Source organism: Apteryx rowi, unplaced genomic scaffold (genome assembly GCF_003343035.1).
Source record: "Apteryx rowi isolate R43461 unplaced genomic scaffold, aptRow1 scaffold_79, whole genome shotgun sequence".
NCBI lineage: Eukaryota > Metazoa > Chordata > Aves > Apterygiformes > Apterygidae > Apteryx > Apteryx rowi.
In genome coordinates this window covers 1,237,394-1,259,861 of record NW_020451082.1, presented here as the reverse complement: position 1 = coordinate 1,259,861, position 22,468 = coordinate 1,237,394, and the positions used below count along the sequence as shown (strand labels likewise).

The 22,468-nt window shown below is 36.9% G+C and overlaps 1 protein-coding gene across 1 annotated transcript in view; it reads left to right on the top strand.

Moving 5' to 3' along the window:
• The window catches only part of USH2A (usherin), a 408,708-nt gene that overhangs the window by 257,937 nt on the left and 128,303 nt on the right, over positions 1-22,468 (top strand). Inside the window, exons 38-40 of the mRNA XM_026088840.1 lie at positions 5,572-5,722; positions 5,896-6,038; positions 14,338-14,966. Of these exons, the coding sequence (XP_025944625.1) occupies positions 5,572-5,722; positions 5,896-6,038; positions 14,338-14,966 (923 nt within the window). The remainder of the gene's footprint in view (positions 1-5,571; positions 5,723-5,895; positions 6,039-14,337; positions 14,967-22,468) is intronic.

The window sequence follows — 22,468 nt, the reverse complement described above, 5'->3', positions numbered from 1 at the left end:
TTTAAACTTCAGGTCTCCAGGCCACTGTGTAAAGCCTGAGCTGATTTTCAGGGCCCTACTAAAATTGTACTGTGCAGCTTGGAATGCCAAATAGTGCAAGTGGGGGAAAGTTCATAGTTAAAGCTTACACACTGAATTCAGATAAAGATAAATCTTAGATTTTTCAAGCTTTGTATTTTAGTTTTTCCAAGTGATGCTGTGTGTTACTGCTATAAGTAGCATTAAGGATTAAAAAGTGAACAGGTCTGCAAAGCAACTCCTTTTCAAATGAAATTATTATTATGACAGAGATCAGATCTATAAAACAGGATAGATCATGAAGAGAGAATGAGATATTTCTGTACCTTATTTACGTTATACAACTGGAAGGAAAATTTTAAGAACATTGGGTGTGAATAGGTGTGGATTTACTGGGAGGTTTAAGGGGGCTTTAAGCCACTGCTTTATGTCTCATTAGTTGCTTTTTCCTGTACTGCAGCTTCCCTTTCTTTCCCAGCTGCATATGCCAGAGGGAGGCAGGCAAGAAGGCCTCCGTGGACCTTGCATATCATATGATAAAAAGTGTGTGGATGTGTGTTGAACAAGGGTGTATAATAGAAGACTAACACTAGGGCTGTGTTTCTTCCGGGTAGATATATTATTAGGTGTAGACGTATCTGTAACTGAAAACATATATTGTCGGAGTTACAAAATTAAGAGGAAGATCCAAGAATAATCTATGCAATTGTTACACATTGAGCAGGTGGAAAACAAGGTGGTTGAATACATACGTTAAATGAAAAATCATTAGCTACTGTGTGCATTCACTGTGCATTGAATAGGTGAGATGGCGGGGAAAAGAAGGTTAAAAAAGCAGAGTAAACGTCAATGAGCCTGTGAAGATAAGAAACAAAAAAGCAATCTTCTGCTTTGCCAACGGATAAAGGTTGCATGCCCTTCTAGTGATGACATATGACCCAGCAACATGGCCTGTCTTTCAGTTAAATGAAACAAAAACACAATGTCCATATTGAAAATTATGGAGAGTGCAATGACTGGAATTATTTGGACTGACCAAACGGCTAGATAACAGGCATACTTGAGAAAATCAGGAGAAACAAATGTCAAGGTGCAGAACATATTGCCATAAAAAGTGCCATAATGAGATGATCTCAGTATGGGCACCTAAAACAGAAAATGAATCAGGAGTATCTAAACAACCAATGCAATAAGATAATGAAATGGGATTTGTGAATTGAACCTGGAAAAGGATGAGAGTGGGCATGACTGAACGAGACATTCATCTAAAGGCAGGCTTACTGAAGCTGTTCCTTGCTGTTACAGCACAAACTGAAGAGCCAATTTTCCTTCCTCTGTAGTTAAATGTCTGCAGTTATCATTTGCATACACATGGGTTTGAAAAATATTTAGATAAGATGCAAACGCATCATCTGTGCTAAATATTTTGCACATGCAGATGTGGCAAACTGTAGAGTGACATTTGCATAGTTGCAGACTCTTCTAGTTGCCTTTCTGCAGTTATTATGGATACAGCAGGGCCAATGCATACCTGATGACTGTTAAAAGCGGTGTTGCTTCACCAAAGGTGCTGTGAGTTTATGCCAATTTGATAGGTATCAAATCATTTTTTTCTAGCTTTCCTTAAAGAGCAATAATGCAGACATTTTTAACACTAAATAATAATTTGTTGTCCTAATGATAATTCACTCTTAATACTCTTAAAGTCTTCTACTTTCAGATAATTTAAATTTCAGGTATATTCTTATGGTAAGTATAGTCAATATCTCTCAAAAAAGTAGTCTTTTTAACGTGGAGGAAACATTTAAATGCAAGCATTTAACATAATGCTTGTGGTCCTAAAATAGCCAAATCCTTACAAAACTGACGAATACAGCATCTGTTGTTTAAGATGAGGAAACTGAGGCAAGAAATTAAAACAGTTTTCAAAGACTGTTTTCAAAGCTTGTTAGTGGAAGAGCAGGGATCAAGTCTTTCTTGACTCATCTGCATGTACCTGAGTACCTAGAATATAATATATTAGTGTGAACTTGAAACGATCTTCAATTTTTGTTCTTTTGTAGGATTGTTTATTAATTAATCCTTTGTTTAAAATTGACATCTGGTTAAGTGTTTTATTCAGCCTTTGTAGTCTCTTCATAGATAAAGCATGACTTTCTACCCTGGCTAAGTGAGGATTTACTGGGCTAGGTGTTGATTCAGTAGGTTGCAAGTGGAGTTGTTGCCCCCTGAGGGTCATATTAAAGCTTGAGGAGAGCTTTTTGAGCAACATTGCATCTTAAAGGCGATATATCAAGCTGATAGATACATGGCTCTTCTGTTGAGAAATTTGCAGTAGAATTATTGCTGGTTGCCAGTTATTACTTGGATAGTAAGGAGTCTCTTGGGAATATGGGTTGGATAAAAAGGGTTAAGCTGAGGGAAATACTACACTGAAGACCTTGATGATGATGAATGTCTGAAATAATCAAAGGATGTTTTGTATGCAATTTAGAAATGCCAGTTTTGGGGGGAAGTGCTCTGTGTTTTAATGATCAAAATGTGATTAGTTTTACAGAGCACTTTTCTCATTATGACTCAGCAGAGACTCAAAAATTTCATCATTGTACAGTCCTGCCCCATTGTCCCATTCTTTTGGAAGTGCATATTAATAACATTCTTTGCAAACTACAGGAAATATTTTAGATAAATTTGCTGTATATTCTAACATGTTGGTGTGAAAGTAGTGGGGTAGGCTTGTTTTACAGGTCAACTGACTTTTATAGGAGAGATTTTTCCAAATTTTCTACTCTTCCTTATGTTGTGTTTTTGTTGGTAGAAGAGATTTGAACATTTAGGTGTGATTACCTACACTATTAAAATAACATCTACACTATGAATTGTTATTGACATTTAGACAGCTACATCTTTGTTTCTTGATGAACATTCCTATATCCCTATAATAACCACCACTATACGTACATAAAGCTTAATCAGAGGTCTTATTTTGTGGATCTCAGAGAGCTTTACAAAGGAGGATAAGTATTGTTATCTCCATTTAACATATTGAGAAATGAAAGACAAAGGTGAACTGATGTGTCCTGACAGAACTGGAAATAAATTTAACACTTTTGCGTCCTCAGTGAGTTGCTCACACTGTCTCTTCAATAACAATGTGAACTTTGGCTTCCTGGCCAAGTTATAGCTCAGCTAATTAGATTCATTTTTAGATTTAGCTTTTCTGCTCTGCAGAATTTCTGTGTCCACTTAAACAATTGATGCATTTTAAGCTTCAGACACAGTTCAATTTTGAATGAAGTAGTACCCTGTTTTGAAGGGATATTAAGTCTTTCCACTTGTATCAGCTTGTGAAAACACTTTAAAACTCTATAATAAAGGTTTTTACAATTATAATGCCATCTTACTTGTGCTGGCAGAGCTTGCATGCTATCAACTTTAGGAATCCCTTTTTAAAGAGATGCCAAAATAGTTCATAATTATCTGCAAGTACTGTACTTTACATCCATAAGATTTAAATCCCCCTATTGCAAGACCTAACGCTAACCTTAGTTGTGTTGTTGCTAAATAGAGCAATGTAAAGTGGAGTAAATGTATGTTCTCCATTTTACTCTGAGTGTGATTTAATTCACATATAGAGGCATTTGATGTGCAGATGTTTGGTGGCTCAGCTGCAGCGATGTAGGGGGCTGTTCCGACTAAATATTCTTCTACCTTGTTCCCTCTGAGCTGAGGCGCTCACAGGTTTTTGATTAGCCTTGAAGGTGCTGGCAACAGATTTGTATGCCACAAATTACCTTAGGCTCAGCCATCTTCTGAATTTGGAAGCAGGAAGTTTAAAAGTTTGCTTGGGACTCACCAGAGTCATTACCTAGGTCTAGGTAGCTGCAATAGAAGGGAGCTTCCAAAGACGGCCAGTCTGGCTAAGGCCCAACAATTTCATGTTGCCTTTTTCATGGTAACAGAGGGAAGGGGGGAGGGAGCAAGGGATGGAGGCTGGAGATCTCATCCCACTTCTTCATGTCTTGAGAAGACAAGGAGAGGTTGCAGGGCTAACGGCCAATTCTCATAAGTAAAAGTCTGGTAGTAACTCAGGGAGCCCAGCAGCCAGCTTTTAGTAAAAACTATCTTATGAGGACTGGTGGACCTTGAACTTAGAGGAAAAGGAGTAAGAATATCCAGATTGGAGCAAGCCATGTCTTCTCCCTTTCTGCGTAACATGACTTGCAGCTGGAACTGAAGAACTATAAATTTCCCCAGTCATGGGTATGTATAATGAGAGTAATACAGCCAGGTGCTAGTTTATGCCTCTGTGTGTGTATGTATCTCAGCATAAATAAAAGCGTTTGTATATGACTGATGACTGTTTTTTCTTGAGAGTCAGTGCCATCCTTTCATCTTTTTCAGGGAGAGAATGATTCAGACAGTCTCTCACAAAGTCTGTTCCTTCCCCCTTAGTAACACATACATATTCATGTGCTAAATCAAGATTATAAAACTTAGATAAACTACTGTTCACTCATCTGTCCAGATTAGTAAATTTGGCTCTTCGGTGCAGTTCTTCAGTCAGCACACTGTCCTGCAAGTGTACTGAGCCATAGCTTGCCTTACAACTATGCCTTAAGTAGCAGATCTGTGAGACTGGTTTGCAATGTAGAGAAAGAAGACAATAACAGCAACAAAAAAATTTCTGTTGGAATGACCAAAGAAAGGAGCAAAGAGTGACTACTGGACAATGAAAAACAAAAACACTAGACAAGTTTAAATGACAAAGGTAGTAACTTTCCAGTGTTTTAACTTTCTGGAAAAAATTGCAGTGACATACATCACATATAAAAATTTCAGGTTTGTTTATTTCCAGAAAGTTTCTCCAACAGATTTTTTTTTAAGAAAAACATATGAAGCCATAAACTCACAGGTGTGAAACAGCATAGTTCTTTTTACTGCATGCAGTGATATGTGCAGCAGTTAAAGGTCATTGGTAGTATCACTAGTGATAGATTTTGATCTGGAGTTCCTGGGCTTTATAAAAATTAATTTCCTTAACAAAACAGTGGGCTAGAGACTGAGACTTGAATGAATCCATTTTGATTTTTATCAAAAGAATTTTTTTCCTTAAAATTTCTGCTCTTTTTTTAAAAATTATTGTTAATGTATAAGAGTGAGAAGGTATAGGAATGAAAAAAGATCTGATCAATGTTACTCTTTTGGGGAAACATTTCTGTGAGCAGTTCTTTAACTTCTGAGGGTGGCAGAACTGGGCAGTAGGAGAAGTAGATAATATATGAACAGGTGGTAGAGAATATGTTGCTTCTGAATTCCTTTTGGTGTTTGGGGGTTTGCTTTTAGCAAAATGATATTCATGTAACTGTATTGCAAAGATGAAAATAAGGAAATATCATAGCTCAGTAGTGAAAATGTTAAACTAAATGGACCGTGTTAACATTGCTGTTGATCCTGAGGAACATTTTTTCCAGTATATGGAGCATTTTGTTTCCATCCAGCATATGTTCTCCATGGTTTTCTCTGCTCTAATTCATCTGTGTTTTTCGACAGCTCCAGATGGCGTGATGCCTCCAAGGCTTTCATCTGCCACTCCGACCAGTCTTCAGGTTGCCTGGTCTACACCAGTTCGTAACAATGCCCCAGGCTTGCCCAGCTACCGACTCCAGATGAGGCCGAGGCATTCTGCTGGTGACATTCTAGAGTACGCGGACCATAACAAGGCCACTGTAAACTGTTAAGCAAGAGAAATGCTATGATCTCGAATATGGCTCACCTTTAGGGTGGCTGGGTTTGTTTGTAAGACATATAATGTGTTAGTGTTTCTTTCACTGTTGGCATGTTCAGCACTGTAACTTATACTGCTTTTCTTTGCAGGTTGCTTTCCAGCCCTACTGCTTCCTTACAGCACAGGGTCAGAGATCTGCAGCCATACACTGAGTATGAGATGAGAGTGGTTGCTTCCAATGGTTATGGCAATGCTTATAGCAACTGGGCTTCAATGACTACAGCAGAAGACAGTAAGCAGTCCAATTTTATTTAACTCCCTTTAGCAGAAATATAAATAACATTTCAGCTGCCACTGCATATAATTTCTTTTGGTTATCTAGCTTTCTCAGTTACATAGCAATAATGCATTTCCTTCCTGAATATCAAGTATCAGTTATCTGAGATTTTCATTAAACAAGTGCATTTAAATATGTATTTGGGGAATAAGTATCTAATTTCTTTATACTATACCCCTCCATGCATATGTTTTCATATATAGTTAGGTTAAGATATACTTACAGCTTTTTGAATGGTATCCCTTTATATACAAAGACTTGATTCTGATTTCAGACATACCAGAGAAAATAAGATGAAGTTCTTAGTATATGACAGTTGTCTTATTTCTGTGCTGAGACTACCTAAGCTGTACCACACTTGAAAAGAAGTTTTCATTACAACTGATCTGTGCTAATTCAAATTAGTGATTTACAGGTCTAAAATTCAGTTTGTCATTGCCAGGCCCATCATCTTCTTCATTAATATCTCTGTTCTGCATGCTCCACTTATATTTGTTCAACAGTCCTTTAATTTAACATACAGCTGTCAGCATATAGGTACAGCCATTTCAGTTGACAGTCTAGCAATTTGCACCTAGTGTGGTGTTTAAGCAAAAACTGATGACAAAACTGAAACTTACTGTACATGAAGTACATAATATTCAGCTATTTTTTTAGAAACCTAGCTATTACTTTTCTCTTACACTGTAACAGGATACCTAATAACACCCTTTTTGGAAAAAGCTGTTGTTTTCAAATAAAATCTTTGTTGGTCTGTTTTTTATAAATCTGCAGTGACCCGATTGTACTAGATTTTAGAGCAATTGAAATATTTTATAAAGAGATTTTTCCTGTCACATCTTGTTTAATAAGAGAGCAAGAAATTCTGAGGAGGAAAAGGTGTTTGTTTTTTGTGATAAAAATCCCAAATCCTAACTTCCTGGTTTCATTACTAGCCTACTTGCACTGCATTCACAGCAAAGTGTGTTGTGCTGTTACTCTTTCTTCTATGCTGATATGAGATCTGTATTTGGGACTCTGCATTTAACCTGGTGTTCATAAGCAATTGTTGTAGCAATTATTCAGTGCTGTGATTCAGCTCAGTTTTAGTTCTTTTCCTAAATGGATAGCTGTCAAACTCTTTTTCTGGATGTTTCCTAAAGAAAGTTCCCACAACTGGAATACAGTTTTTGTTTAAAGCTGAGCAAGTGATTCACAACAGAAATTTATCTGATAAATACAAATGCTTCTATGGATACATTAGCTATGCTTATGAATAAAAGTAAGTTCTGAAGTTGGTCTCTACATACTGGGGACCTGTTATCTACCTGTGAAAATCTTTGTTGAGATTCAATTCCTTTATTGTAATTGTTTTTGGTTTTTGTTTTTTTAATCAAAAATGGATATAATAATACTAAACTTGTTTAATATTAATGGTCTGACTGCAACTAGTCCAACTATTTTGTTGAAACATCAGTGGTTATTTAGCTCTGGTCAGATAATTCAGTGTTGTTTCCTTCTTAGATAGGAGGAGCACAGAAGAATATTTAGAAGGCATCACTCATTAGTAAATGTAAAAATTAATTTTTGTACAAAGTAGTAGATGTAGAATTTTCAAATTTTCTTTTTGGGAATTAGGTACAGGGCGGGAGGCCTGTACAGGATATGCATTCCAATACAGTCCTCCTTGTATATATATATATGTAAAAGTTACCTGCTGCATAGAACTTGGATGGCCTTTGTGCACTGGCGTGAAATTTTACCCTCTGCAAAACCTGACTGTATAAATACCTGAAGTCAGTACAGGAGGTAGATATGGCCAAAGAAAATCTAAGAACAAGAGAAAATTAATATAATGCCTCTGCAGAATTTACTCAGTTCAAATATTTTGAGATTAACAATCCCTTTGCCTTTTCAGCTGTGATGCTGCATCTTGTTCCTTAGCTTAAAACAAACTTCTGTATTTCAGTTATAAACTCCATGTCTCCTTGGGGAAAATGATTTTTCCTAAAACATCCTATTCCATTTGTATTGATACCAATAAAGAATATGTGCCGATGTGTGTCTAGTATCCAACAACTCTTGTAATTTACCAACAAAACTTTCCGTGGTGACAGAAGACGCTGGTTTTGGTGTCATTGTGGAGGGCTGCCATCTGTGAAAGGATGTTCAACTCAGTTGCTCAAAACTGGATGATTCACATTGGGTATAAGTGGCATTTCTGTCAAGGCTTCAATATATTTCTTGTAAAACTGCCTATACTGACAGCTTGTTGCAGAACTACACTTAATTCCTGGCCCTGCTAACCAATACACTTTGACTTTTTAAAGTACAATTTGACAGTGGAAATTTCCCATATCTCTTATTCTGGTGAAATATATGTGTGTACCCATGTTCCTATAGAATTTTACACAGTGAATCTATGTCTCTCTTGTTTCACCAAAGCATAAAATATCTGCAGGAATAAAATATATACATGAGTATGTGTATGTGCACATGCACCTGAGAGCAATAGATGTAAATCAACACATCCTGTTTAAAAGTCAACAGAGTATACTAATCCAAGCTGACAATTTCACAATACATTGTCTATCGTACAGGATATTTTATTTATGATGAATATTTAGCAAACTGGGAGGAAATTAGGAAACATTAAGGAAAAATTAGCAAATGCTGCCATAAAAATCAGCTGTATCTGATAATAGAATGTTTTACTATAAAGATTAGTAGGTTTGGGGATATTTTTTTTAATGCAAGAAAACGTACTGGAAAAATTTTTACAGATTTTCAAATATTTACATTTACATGAGCATGATGCTAGTAACTGAGTCAATGCATTTTTTTAAAGTCTAACCTGCCAGTGCCGGATAACAATAATGTACATATCCTATGACTATTTTTAAAACCTGTTCAACATGTGTTAATAAAAGATGTTTGTTCCAGCGATCTTGGTCAGTATAGTATCAGACTATTTGCTGCCAGACAAATACAAACAGCTGATGAATTTCTGGATTAGATTTTGCTTTCAGTAACTTGAGTGTAAATTTAAAGTACTCTGTTGCAATCAATATAATCACCACTGAACTGAGAGATCAGTATATACCATTGAAATGAGAGCAGAATTTCATGTGTTGCATTCAGAAATAAAATAAAATTTTCCAGATATAAAAATTAAGGTATTAAATAAGTTTTCTCCTTTGTCATGGTAAGGCTTTGAACAACCTAGGAAGGAAGCTGCAAAGAAATTGGTTATAGTTTTCTGAAGCTGGTCCTATGCCAGTTGCAGCATTCTTATGGTGTAACTTTAAGGTTGGTAAAATTGTACTGGCTGGCAGGTTTCCACCAGAAGTAATATTTGATGGCAGGGATAGTTCCAAAATCAGAAAGGTACTTTTTCTTTTGTCTAAGAAAATCTATCTTGATTTGAACAAGTTATAAGCTACCAAAAATTGTTACTTTAGAAAAAAGCTTCCCATTCTTGTCTTCTGAATATTGCAGAAACTGTTTGCAGTCCAATGACCTACRTGCACCTTCAATCATCATCCTGTTCTCTTTCAGTTGACTACATTTTATTGCCTTGGGCTAGTGTACACTTCCAGTATGCAGAATTCTTACTGAAGGCCTTTTTAAGTGCGTGGCTTGCACTATTTGAGAGAGAGGGTTTTTGTGACTTGCCTATCAGGCAGACTAATTTTTGTTTTTTTCTTAGATAATGTGATTGCGAGTCCATCTCTCTCATTTATAAAGAGGCTATAGGCCAGTCCCCTGTTTGTTGACAGTAATGTCAAAAGTACACAATACRCAGTGGTGGCTTGAGATCATTACCTGTGGGAGTTGCTAGAGAATACAACCAAGAAAAAGGTAAATGAGATGGTGCAATGTATCAGCTGAGCTATTTCCTGAAGAAATAAGGAAGTATTATTGCTATTGTACAGACTGCTGTTCCGTGCTCCTCTGGCATTCACACCGCAAAGCTTTGGTACCAGGGTGAGGAAGCCTATTCTGTTTAAGTTTCTCTACGTAGTCAATAGAGAGAGACAGGTTCCTCCATAGGGCAATTCAGGACAGAGAATAGATGCTGCAATTTTCCTCATCTTTTGGAAGAACTTGCTTCCTCTGCTGATTGTATTGGGTGTCTGAGAAGACCAGTCTCCTAATATAGGCATGTAAGCTAGGTCCATATAATTTAGGCATACGACCTAATCCGTAGTTATTTGATGGGAATCTGGACACCTGTGATCAAGAAAAATAAATGGAAACTGGAGCAAGAGAAGATGAAACCCGCTGAGGTGAAAAAGGGAATAGAAAGTCATGTGAAATATATGGCTGGGTGAATACCAGAAGGAGAGAAGAACAAATTAAACTGAAGTAATATCATGGCACATGATAAATAGTACAAACTGCCCAGACCTGTCTATACATTAGGAATTAGAAGTTTCTTAAATGCTGGGCAGAGGCTCGGGAACCAACATCCTGTCAGAGTAGTAGGGGGCAAAAAATCTTAATACTTTGAAGATGGCTTTCAATACATATTTGAAGGAGTTCATACAGACTGCATGTAATTGTATGAACAGCTTAATGACTTTTGAGTTCTATGATCTGATATGATGAAAGAGTCCTGTTATCCCTTGTGACCAGAGCTACACAACTTGGATTTTCTGCTGGGTACAGTCAGTAGTTTATGAAAGACACTACCTTTTGTTAATATGTATAATTTCATTGCCCATGTTCCTGAAAAGAGTAAATGATTCAAGAATAAAAGGCACAGAATGTCTGTTCTGCTTAGTGAGTGAGTTTCCCTGCAAATCAGGTATTTCTCATTAGCTTTAAAGGGCAGTAATCCAGGTACATGTCTCGGTGTATTAATGAAAGTATAGATTCCTCCAAAATATCTTCTTGAGAGTATATGTCCCTCTGCACCCTGGATCGGTACAATAAGTAAACAAATGTGTGTGGTTCTAGTCAGGGAATTAAAAAAGATTAATGACAATTTTGTACCTTCATTTTAAGTAGAGTCTGAACTTTTGAAGCAGATGAACAAAATAGCCTGCCATAAAAGATAATTTCATTTGCCAAAATTAAACTACCTTCCAGTATTAATACTGTAATGAAATGGTTTGAAATACGAACCAAGAATCTTAAGGAAAAAGATGCCCACAGTTCCCATGTTCAGTAGTTACTTCTATAAACAGTTGCATCCATGTAAAAAGCTTTATGATTTTATTTTCATAATTGTCAGGCTGAGCTCTGTAGCTGTCATACTTAGCAGTCTTTCCTCCAGTGACAACCACATTGACAACATGTTATACTCCACATTGATTTTACAGTTAAGGAGCTGATTGTGATATATAGGGATTTTAAGAATTCAGCTGAGAGGCTGACTTTTACCTTTTATCATTCCATTAAAATTTTATAACCATCTTTTTCATGTCATTTCATCCATGAATTCTTACTTTAGAAAGTGATAGCTACTGCTGTGAGCATAACTTTTCTCATGTTCAGAGCTTTTTATTGTATTAGCAAACTATCCCAATTATAGTTAATACTCATGTTTTACATAATTGTGGTGACCCTTTCAACCAAGCAGTATCGTGCTAGTTGATTTGTGTATAGAATTAGATGATTCTGCTTGCCATTTAAAAAGAAGCTACACTGAATGAGTGTTGGGGACCAGGATTTAATGCTTTCCCATCCAGTGGGGCCAATTAAGCATCTCTCAAATGCCTTGTTTGAATTGAGAGAGTCTTAAAAGTCTCTCTTTTAAAAGGRCAGTAGGGAATGTATGGGAAGGTATGCTAGCTACCAAAATACGCTTTTTTGAGGGAGGGATAGTAGGGGGACCCAAAGTTAAAGTTTGACACTTCCTCCAATACATTACAACAGATTGTCTTTAAGGAATACATCTAAACTCTGTGGGGGTTTGAAGCACAGGTTCAACTAATTATCATGAATGTGTTGCCTATAATGCCAGCAACTTATTCACAGTAGGAATAAAAAGGCTTATCCATCCCCTCTCAACAAATGGCTTGATTGCTGGGGTTTTTTTTTTTCCTTTTCCTCCTGCAGAAGCTCACAGTATGATAGCTCATATATGAGGTATAATTAGATAAAATGCTAGTATGTAGCTCAGTGGTAAATATTATATATTTCAAATTGCTCCGACCCCCCAATTAAACTAGAATTTGATTTTCAAGGTCTTCAGTTCCAAAAGGGATTTTTCTCCTTCCCTCCTATCTGGCAAAATTTTCACTCTAGAGAATACCTAGTTCAGATTTACACCCCCACCCCTCCGTCTCTCAGGCTAAATAATGGGCCAAATTTTGTTCCAGTTTATGACATAATTGGTTTGCCCAAGTATACATGCAAATAGAATTGGATTGCTCTTTACTGCAGATAATTTTTTTTATTTGTGTATTCAAAGATCTAAATTAATTCTAGAGTGCACAAGCATTAGTATAGAACTCTATCCTTGTTATTACTGTGAGTAGAACAGAATATCTGATATGGATGAGTTTTATGGAGTTGCTTTGTAATGCATCATATAATGAAAAACACTTTTAATTTTCCAAATTTAAAGGCAAAAAATAAAAAAAGCTTACTATACCAATTTTGCATCACTCTATTTCCACAGACTTCAGTGAAATAATCCTAATTTACCTCTTTCTGTATGTGGGAGGAGAATCAGAAATTCTGACTGCTTCAGCTGTTATTCTAAAATAGAGAAAGAACCATTCTTTGTGCTGGATTTGTTTTCTAAGGTTCCTATTTCTCTCTCTCTCTCTCTSTTTTTACTTAAAAATTAGCAGGAATTACTTTAATTTCTGGTGAAGTAAATATTTCTTCTTATGGAGATATTGTTCCTTATGGTTTGGACAGCAATAGCACTTCACTAGGAATTCAATGATAGTGTTGTTAATTAYTGTGGAATTCAGCATATGCTTTGATATGTGTCATGGAGTCTTAGCATACACACAGTCACTGATGAATTTTAAATTTTCAACCCTTGATATTTGAAACTTACCTCCCTAAAACCGCCAAACCTAAAGCTATTTTAAACAATTACTAAATCCAAGTATATCTTTTTTTAAGATTTCAATAAAATGTAATGTTCACAGAAAAATCTCATAAATGTCAAAATTGCTATGGGCAGAATAGGGAGAATATAGTATTTTCTTGATCTGCTGTAGCAATTTATAGATTTCAGGACGTGGTTTATAAGAATGCTAAATGTTCTGGAATTACAGCTGTTACTGATCAGTGATTGAGCCAGATTTGTGTTATTGCACCATGTTCTTGCTTGTACCTAGAGAGCAGTAAAGCCTCAATATAATAAAAAGCACCTGCATTTTAAATGAAATTTCAATTGAAAAACTTAACAGCCCTTCAAATTGCAGAATTTAACGCAGCCCAGTAAAGCTTAAATAACACTTTGCCTCCACAGGCTGAGGGTTTTGCATTCAAGGTGACTTGATTGTGTCGCATGGTGAAATTATTTACAATTAAGGAATTTCTCTGGAGGGCTGCAGAGTATTTGCTGTTCCACAACACCTATGCAGGCATATGGTCGGTCTTTTTCAGTATTCATAGAAGCTCCTGAACCTTTATGATAATTGAATCAGTTAGAGTGCTGAGTGGAGCAAGCATAAAACCTGTTAACCTAAAGGTCAGATCTGTGCATTGTTTATTTATCAGTAGGTGAAAGAGCTAAATCGGCAGCTTCTGTCACAGTCACAGTAAAAAATCACCTATAATATTAACAGGGAGTAGATAAATTGCAAAAAATGGATTAGAATTATAAACAGAATGAAGTAAAATATTGAATATATAATGCGAGATGCAATAGGGGCTTACTGAGCTGCAAAATACTTTGTTATGATTGTGCCGTTGGTTGCAATTTGTAGCTAGTGCTCTAGAAAAATGTCAACAAAAGCTAGAACTGCAGTTCTATATTGATACTTACCCTTACGCTTTCTCCACATGCTAATGGCATCAGTAGGACACTACTGAGACACATGAGGAAAAAAGACGCAGAGAAAGAGGAAGGAAGGAAGGTTGGGAGTAGGGAAGGTGTGCCTAAAGAGCAGCTTGCCTTTGAGAGATAGCCATATTCATCCCTTAAATAGCTGGGCCTACAGTTTGTGAGGAAATAGGCTGTTTGGTAGATTTGAACTTCTTTTGTCATTTTGAAACTCTTTTGATAGGTACCATCTGCTTATGCTAACTTTTACAAATCACAGAACTTTAGTAAATTTCCTTTTCTTTTTTTCTGTTACAGAGCCTGGACCTATAGATCCGCCACTTCTGTTGAATGTCACATCAAGGGCAGCAAGCATCATTTGGCAGCATCCTTTAAAGCAAAATGGCATTATCACTCATTATAATATTTACCAAAATGGCCAACTGCATGCTACAGTGCTAGGAACTAGGTCTAATTGCACTGTACAAGACTTGCATCCTTACACTGTCTATGTATTTCAGGTAGAAGGATGCACCTCTAAAGGATGCTCTCTTTCACCCAAGACCCCAGAAATACGGACTCCTCCAGATGCACCTGAAGGTATTTCTGCCCCAGAGCTGTATTCTGATACACCAACATCTGTGGTCATATCATGGCAGCAACCTGCTCGTCCAAATGGTTTGGTGGAAAACCTTACAATAGAAAGGAGAGTTAAAGGTACAGAACAAATATCAACTCTGGTGACTCTCCCTCTCAGTCATTCTATGAGCTATATTGACCAGAGTAGTGCTCTGAGCCCTTGGCAGAAATTTGAGTACAGAATACTGATGAGTACTCTTCATGGAGGCACTAACAGCAGTATGTGGTCAGAAGTTACCACTAGACCATCAAGACCTGCTGGTGTCCTGCCACCTGATGCAGAAGTGTTGGGACCACATTCGATCAAGGTAGGAAAAAATTTTATTGCCTTATGGCTTTTACAGTTTTTTCTTGTAGCTACTGTGTATTTAAGAGAGACATCTACTAGCTGAGCCAACAGATTTCATTGCTGCAGGGGTAGTTAAATAATTAGTGTCTGTCCTTTGGCTCAAAACCATTAGCTTCCTTTCCAGTTTTTCTTTACACCAGCCTCTTGGCATTATACTCCACTTCATTTTTTTCCTTATGCACCTGACATATTTTGAATATTACACTTGAATGTTTACTTTTAACTTCCTAATCAGATCAGAAAATGAACTACTACCTTCCCCCAAATTTGAAGACTTCATTGAAATGCTAAGAAGTAACAAGAATTTTTATGTAATTAAAACTTTTATATAATTAACAGATTTTTTTAATAGCTAATGAGGGAAAAATAGCATTTTGATTCTCCTGATTTAGGAAAGAATAATCTTACAGGACTACCTAGGAAGTTTTCAATTATTCACATCGTTCTGTTGGGAATGAACTCTAGAGGACAGGATAACTACCATTGTTTTGGCTTGCATACAAACTTCATTCGAGGGAAATTAGTGTAACCAAACAAGAGGGATTTTTGTAGCTTAGAAGCCTCTTTTGTGTAAATACACACATGCTTCCATGGATTCAGTCTTGTACTAATGCCAAAAGTATTGGTACAGTAACTTGCTCACCAGAGCACAAAACAAAGGACATTTGCATAAGATTGAAGTTCATCTGTTAGATTTATTATTTTTGGTATACACTGTATTTTCAAAAGGTAAACATAAAGTGGTGTTACCAATGCAGTCTAAATAGTCTGAGGATATGAATTTAAGCAGTAAACCAATGCTGGTTTTTTTTCGTTCGTTCACACACAATTTTAAGCTATGACAAAAGCTATTCACCATTAGATAAAAAATTCTTGAGTTCTTTAAATTATGTTTTAATATCTGAGGTATTGCATGTTACCTCCACATTGATAGCAAATGAGCCTAGAATGCGTACAATGCTCCCTGTAAGAATTAATAATGATCGACCACTAGTAATTGTGATGAATTACCACAGTGCTTCTTACAGGTTTGGGCTATCCACTTTCCACTCTATGTCTTTGTAGATATATCTTAATATCCACGACAATTTACAGTAAGACTTTTTTTACGGATTTACCAAGAGAATTAATAGTGAGTAAACAGTGGCCCTAGTTCAATGATGTGCTTACACACGTATCCACATTTTATTACATGAGCTTTTACACATTGGCTTCAACTCTATTTGAGCACAAAAAAGAAGTCACTGCAACCTTTAATGCTTCAGTTAATGTGATAATGGCATAATAATTTTATACCTTACCCATATTTTTTCTTTCTTTCTCCAAGTGCAGTCAACACTCAATCCCAATTTTAAAAAGCCAATGAGTTATTAGAGGTCTTGTCATTCTTTACTGGATGTCTTTCTTGAGATCAGAGGTGTGGGCTTGGTCGTAATTTTATTGCCTCTTCCTCTGCTCCAAACTTAAGGAATCTACCCATGCTGAAAGTCAGTTTGATCATTTCTTTCTTCTGTGACCAGAAATCTGGCAGTGCAGTTTTCATTCGGTAATAATTCAATTTCAGTATAACAATGCTTTTTCCTTTTTTTTTTCTTTTTCTTTTTTTAAGATTTTGCCATCTCACCAAAGAGTACAAATGCTTTGTTTTTTCTTCTCCGGTCTATCATTAACATTAAAAGCCCTTAAATGTCTACATTGTACAACCCTCCTGAATGAGTGGTGGTCATATTTTGTGTCACTGCTGCTCTTGCAGTCTCAGGCTTGTTTTTTCTACCTGGAGACATTGTCGATTTGGTCTGTTAAGACTAATTTCTGACAAAGATGCTGAAGTTGGGATGTATTTTTTACCATGGCTCAGTTTTTCTGTTCATTTTTCTTGATTTCCAATATTTAGGTTAAAATTTTAAAAGTAATTAGAGGTGGCAGCATTTAATTGAGAAAAGTGGCTTATGTGTGTGCCTTTCCAAATATACTCTCATCTGAATGTCTGTCCTGTAGTAAAAATTCCCTCCTCAGTGTACTGAGTATTGGTATCCTTTGCCAGTACCGACATAAATTCTTCTAGTTATCTAGTATTTTATTTTACCTAGTTTTGCTTAATTTAATAGCTATCATAATATCTGGGATGTAGGCCTCCCCCCACCACCAAATGCCATAAATGTCTGATGAGATGAGAATACTTTGCACAGTTCCTGCGTTTAGGATATTCCATAGCTGTAACAATATCCTACTTCTGATTTCTAAGGTTCTAAGAGTCCTTAAAAATCTTAAGAGTTCCTTTGCTTGCCAAGAACAGGAAACAATTAGCTTTTTATTCCCTTTTTTTTTTTTAACAATGTCTTCAAAGAATTGAAACAAAGTTATAGGTGCAGTAGAGCTCATTGTACTATATAGTTGAAGAGATTATGGATGAGACCTTCTGCATCTAGCAGATTATTCGCCTTCTGCTTGTTCGCAGATGGGAGCACCAGAGGAAGTGACTGGGATTTCATCTTACCGCTGGCTTTCTTACAAACCTGCCAGTTAGATTAGTTTACTAGTGGTGGAGTTGTTTCCTTCTCTTAAATTTTATGGCAAGTTCACATCAGAGTAGTAAGACTCTGAAACCACCCAGTGGGCATTGCTGTGGCACTGAAGCTGGGTTGTGGTCTGCGTGACTGTCCTGTGGTAGGAAAACACAAGAAGAACAAAGTAGCACCTGCTTTCAAACCTTTGCCTGTTTTGCCCTGCTCTTTCATAAGTAGGGGGATCTACAAAGCACCTGTGTGCCCTCTCCTCAGAACTATGTTAGCTTCACAGCCAGAACAACTGTGAAGTTTTGTGCAGCGATTGTCCCTTAATAATTGAAGAGTTTTTCTGTGTGGAAATAGAATGAATCTGATCTGGGATGCTTTACACTGGTGCCTTTAAGCTCCGATTAGAGTCCCAGCAAGGCATGCTTTCCCTCTTGAGTAGATCAAGCCTACCACACTTTCAGTGGATATAGTGTTTACGTAGTGCACTAATCAAATTTGTGAAATCTGCTCGTGCTGTACAACATTCTYGTCATATTCAGTATCTACAATGGTAACTTAGATAGAGAATGGAAAATAAGCAATCTTTTCAGGAGTGAGCCAGCATGAGATTTTAATTACCTCTTGCCCTAGAGAGAGCTGTCCTTCCAGGTTAGAGCTGAAAGTATTGGAAGGGCACTGTGGGAAAGATTAGTGAGAGGCTCCTTTTACCAAGCCAGGGATGCAAATCAATAGAGGCTTTCAGTTGTCAGTGCAACCAATCCCTAAACCATGAGCACAAATATTTACTTATACTGAAAACAGAGAGAATTTATAATAAAAGAGAAACATATTTCCATTCCTTTATTTAGTCATAGAATCAATGTAAATGATTTGGGAATGTGAAGAATTCAAAGCGCTCCAGTATAGTACTCACTTGAGTATACATCTTATTTTCATAGACCAAAGCTTTCACTCTTCAAGGAGGAAAATATCAGCACAGCAGGTCACTGTCTTGGCATAAATGTTTCTGATGTATATGTGCTCCTTTTACATTTAATTTTAATCAGAATGGAATGATATCTCTCAATAACATTTAGCTTGCTTTTTTTGTGCAACAGAAAGTGTAAAGCTGTTGATAATTTTTAAAGTACCCATTTCTGTGACACCTGCATGATATTTTTTAATATTTGCTGAATTGATAATGTTCATGGTAGCAGAGTATACTGCRCAATAAACTGCTTTTGTGGCTGATTAAATGCCAAAGTGAAGTGGAGGTATTCAGCAACTGCAAAAGCCGTTTATTTAGTATTTGCCAATGCCATGAACATTATTCCTGTTACACAAGATTTGCTATACCCTAATGCACAGAAGTATAAAAGAAATTGTTTCCTTTTCTTGTGAGGGTTGCAATTGCTATGCTGCTTCAATCTCACACTTCACACTGATATGGCATTCGGGAAAGTAGCTAGGTTGAATAGCTTGAGAAAGAGGCTGGTTTACACAGTGAATAATTATTTAAAGGAGTTCTTTGTGCAGGAAAAGCATTATGTGACAGAGTATGCTGAGCTAAATTAACCAGTATGTAAATTCTCCAACTTTGGCCATTTAGCTTTAAATAGGAAGACTTCCCTTTCAGTACTGCTGTTCTCYGCTGAGGGCTTCAGCCTGGGGAAGACAGCTGTAATCTTGATTATTGGCTTAACTGGAGACTTGCTGATAGTGGCTTCTGTGACACTGAGCGAGTTTGGGGGGTGTGTGTTGCCTTCATTGTTCTCCCTTGCCGATCATTGCCAGCAACTGAACTGCTGATAGAGAAGAAGTTGCAGCCATTTTCTGTCGTTCTTTGCAAAACTTTTTTCTCAAGACAGTTGGTGTGAGCTGTACTTATTGTTATGACAAGGGGAAAGGAAAATTTTCCTTTGTGGTGCTCAGATAGGTGATAAGAGAATGGTTTCGTCCTGGTTGGGCAGTACCTTATTGGAACATAGTCCTTGTTGTCAGGCTATCCTTTCGTGGTAACTTCAGTTATAGAAATTCCCTGCGATTAGATTCAAAATGAGAAAAATAAAAACTTATTTAGATTTCATTGACTTTTCCCATAAGGTATCTGTTAGCTATACTGTCTGTTAAAAATATTTTTTTTCCTTTCGCAGTGGTAGTTCTGTAGCACCCAACTGTCATTCTCCTAATTTCTTTTTTTGCATATGGATTTCATATCATATCATTCATTTTGCATGGCTAATTTGCTTTTCCTAACTGTTTCCTCATGATTTCTCTGACTGAGGAAGGATTCTAGACTTTTCAGTTCATTGTTTCATTCTTGTTTATTTTTTCCCTCAGAGATGGCAATTTCTTAATTTACAGTTCACCTGCCATACTTTTCTTTGTATTAGAAGAAGCTGCAGCAGACAAAGATGGTATTCTACCCTACAGTCTGAGCAACGTCTTAAGTTTGCTGTGTGCAGGATATTCAAGGGTTTCAGCCTGCATCCTGTCTTTGCAGAAGTTCTATCATTTATTGCTGTAGAGTGATAAACTGCTCTAGTGGCTGTTTCTCAAATTTGGCTACTAAATTGCATGTGCAGCTGAGCAAACAAAAATAAACAAGGCTAAATTTTAATGTTTAACTCCTGTTCTTCATTAGCGCAGAAGTTGGACAGTGGACTGCTAAATACCTGTTATTCTGTAAACTGGCTGCAACTAAAAGATCCAAGGGAAAGATTTCAGTTGTATGGAATGGATATCATTCATACATTTAAACCAATTATGAAATACCTGCAGTTGCAGTTTGAGTATCATCAGTGAGAAGGAAGGTATATTCTCTATCTGTTTTCTACTTCCCATGGAATTACATTTATGGACATATGTCCTGGAGTTTTGTCTCACACATTAATGTTTACTATTCTGTGAAGTTACTGCTGACTGATATGATATTATTGAATGATTTTATAATAATTCTGTGCTCACTTAAATCAGTGATTCACAGAGAGGTGATTCTTTAGTGTTTTATCTCTGCAGATCACTCGGTGGTAAAAACTGTGGTTATTATGACCCTTCTTCTCTCTCTGGTTAAAACCTGCTGTGTTTTGGTATTTTTTTCCCAAAATGCTTCAGACCATAGTGGCCTGAGAAGAACATTGTGAGAATGTGAACCACCCTGATATCTAGGCCTTGTGTGTTAAAGGGAGATCCGATAAGGCCACCTAGCAGCTTCATGATGGGGAGAAAAAAAAGTATGGATTTTATTCACCACTGTATTTGTTCCAGCTTTTATGCAGGTATGGCTGGTGCATTGGGGAAGTTGTTTAGGAGCAATCAATCCTTGTGTGAAGATTGCCTTGTAATGCTGCTAAGGTCAGTGAGACCTTGGTTTATTTGCCACTTAACTGCTGCTTGAGCGAGTTAGGATACTCCAGCACCCATAGGAACAACCTTAACTTGCACACCTGAGGTTTTCTGCATTTTAGGAYTGTGATTTCTTGCACAGCTTGCTCATTTGGTGCAGGTCATACAGTGGGGTGAACTAATCAGAGTTTCATCAGCATATCACCTTGCATTTAATATAGCTTAAAAACTTTACTATGGAGGGTATTTAGGATCATAAAGAAATTTCTTTCTGTTTTTCTACTACTCAAACCAAGCACTTCCTGAAGTTTTTGTAGTAACAATCTATTACTGCAAACTTGATCTAACAGTTCTGTGGATAGTATGTGGTGAAGTTGGATATAATTCATGTGTGGAATGAATAAGAATAATTATCATTGACCTCTGTCAGGATTTGCTTTTCTGGTGTGATGTTGGCTCCTGACTGAATTCCAGTATAATTTCTGTTAAGACAGATAAGAACTCATGAGGAAATTCATCTCCCAACTACTTTTATTTTTTTTTTTTTTGGCAGAGTACTATAGTCCAGTGGCTAGAATGCAGAATTAGGGTAGCAGGTCTTTGTTTTCAGTTTTGCTTCTTTCTGATATGTGTCTTAGTCTGGGATTTAGTCTATTCATCTATAAAACTGAATAATAATACTTGCAATTTGAGACTTACAACGTGCTTTGAGACCAACAGTGAAAAGCTCTCAGTAGTGTGTTTATCCTGTTTGTAGATATTACAAGCAGTAGCTAGGAGAAATGAGGATAAAGTGAAGCCAGACATGCTGATTTAAAAGCAAACTGTTGAAGCCAGGCCTGAACTGGTAAAATGGTGAACCGTGTGCCAATGCCTCTCTTATCAGAGCTCAGAATTTGCAGGGTTCCAACTGCTGTCAAAAAGAAAAGATTTCCAAGGTTATAACTGTTTAATGAGGGGAAAATGGCTAATTTCTGTCTCTTTAAATTTTGTGGTGAAGAAAATAAGGTGCTTTGATCTTTAAATGACAGCTTCCAGAGTCATTACATTGAATCAGTTAATCTCTCCCAGTAGTTACCTTATTCTGTCTTCCTCATGGGCATCCTCTTTCATGGTCTCAATGCTGCGCTTCAAATCAATGAACAAACTGTTACTGCTTCCAACACAGCCTGTCTACTGAGCTTTTCTGCTTTCATGCATTGCCAAGCTCTGACCTCAAACCCTGGCACAATAAAGTGGAGAAGAGGTCCAGCAGCGCGATGTGTGTGTTAACCAGGCTGGCTCCACCATCTTCATTTACACTGTACTAGTCGGGCAGTCCCTTGCCCTTGACCTGTCACTGAAGTGTAGAGGCTACAGCCTTCCTTCCCTAACAGAGGGGCCTTGTCAGCGACTGCATGTCCTGTCATTCCCAGGTGACATTTGTGATTCAAAGCAGGTCAAGTGATCAGTGCTGAGAGTATCCTTTATATCCCATATCCCATCTAATTTTAAAAATATTAACCAAATTACACTATCTTGATATGAGATATCCGTGCCTAGCAAGAAATGAGTTGCATTTCTGTGTTATTGTGCTGCTGCCTGAATAGTCTTTTTGTTCAGTCTGGTTTTCATTTTTCTT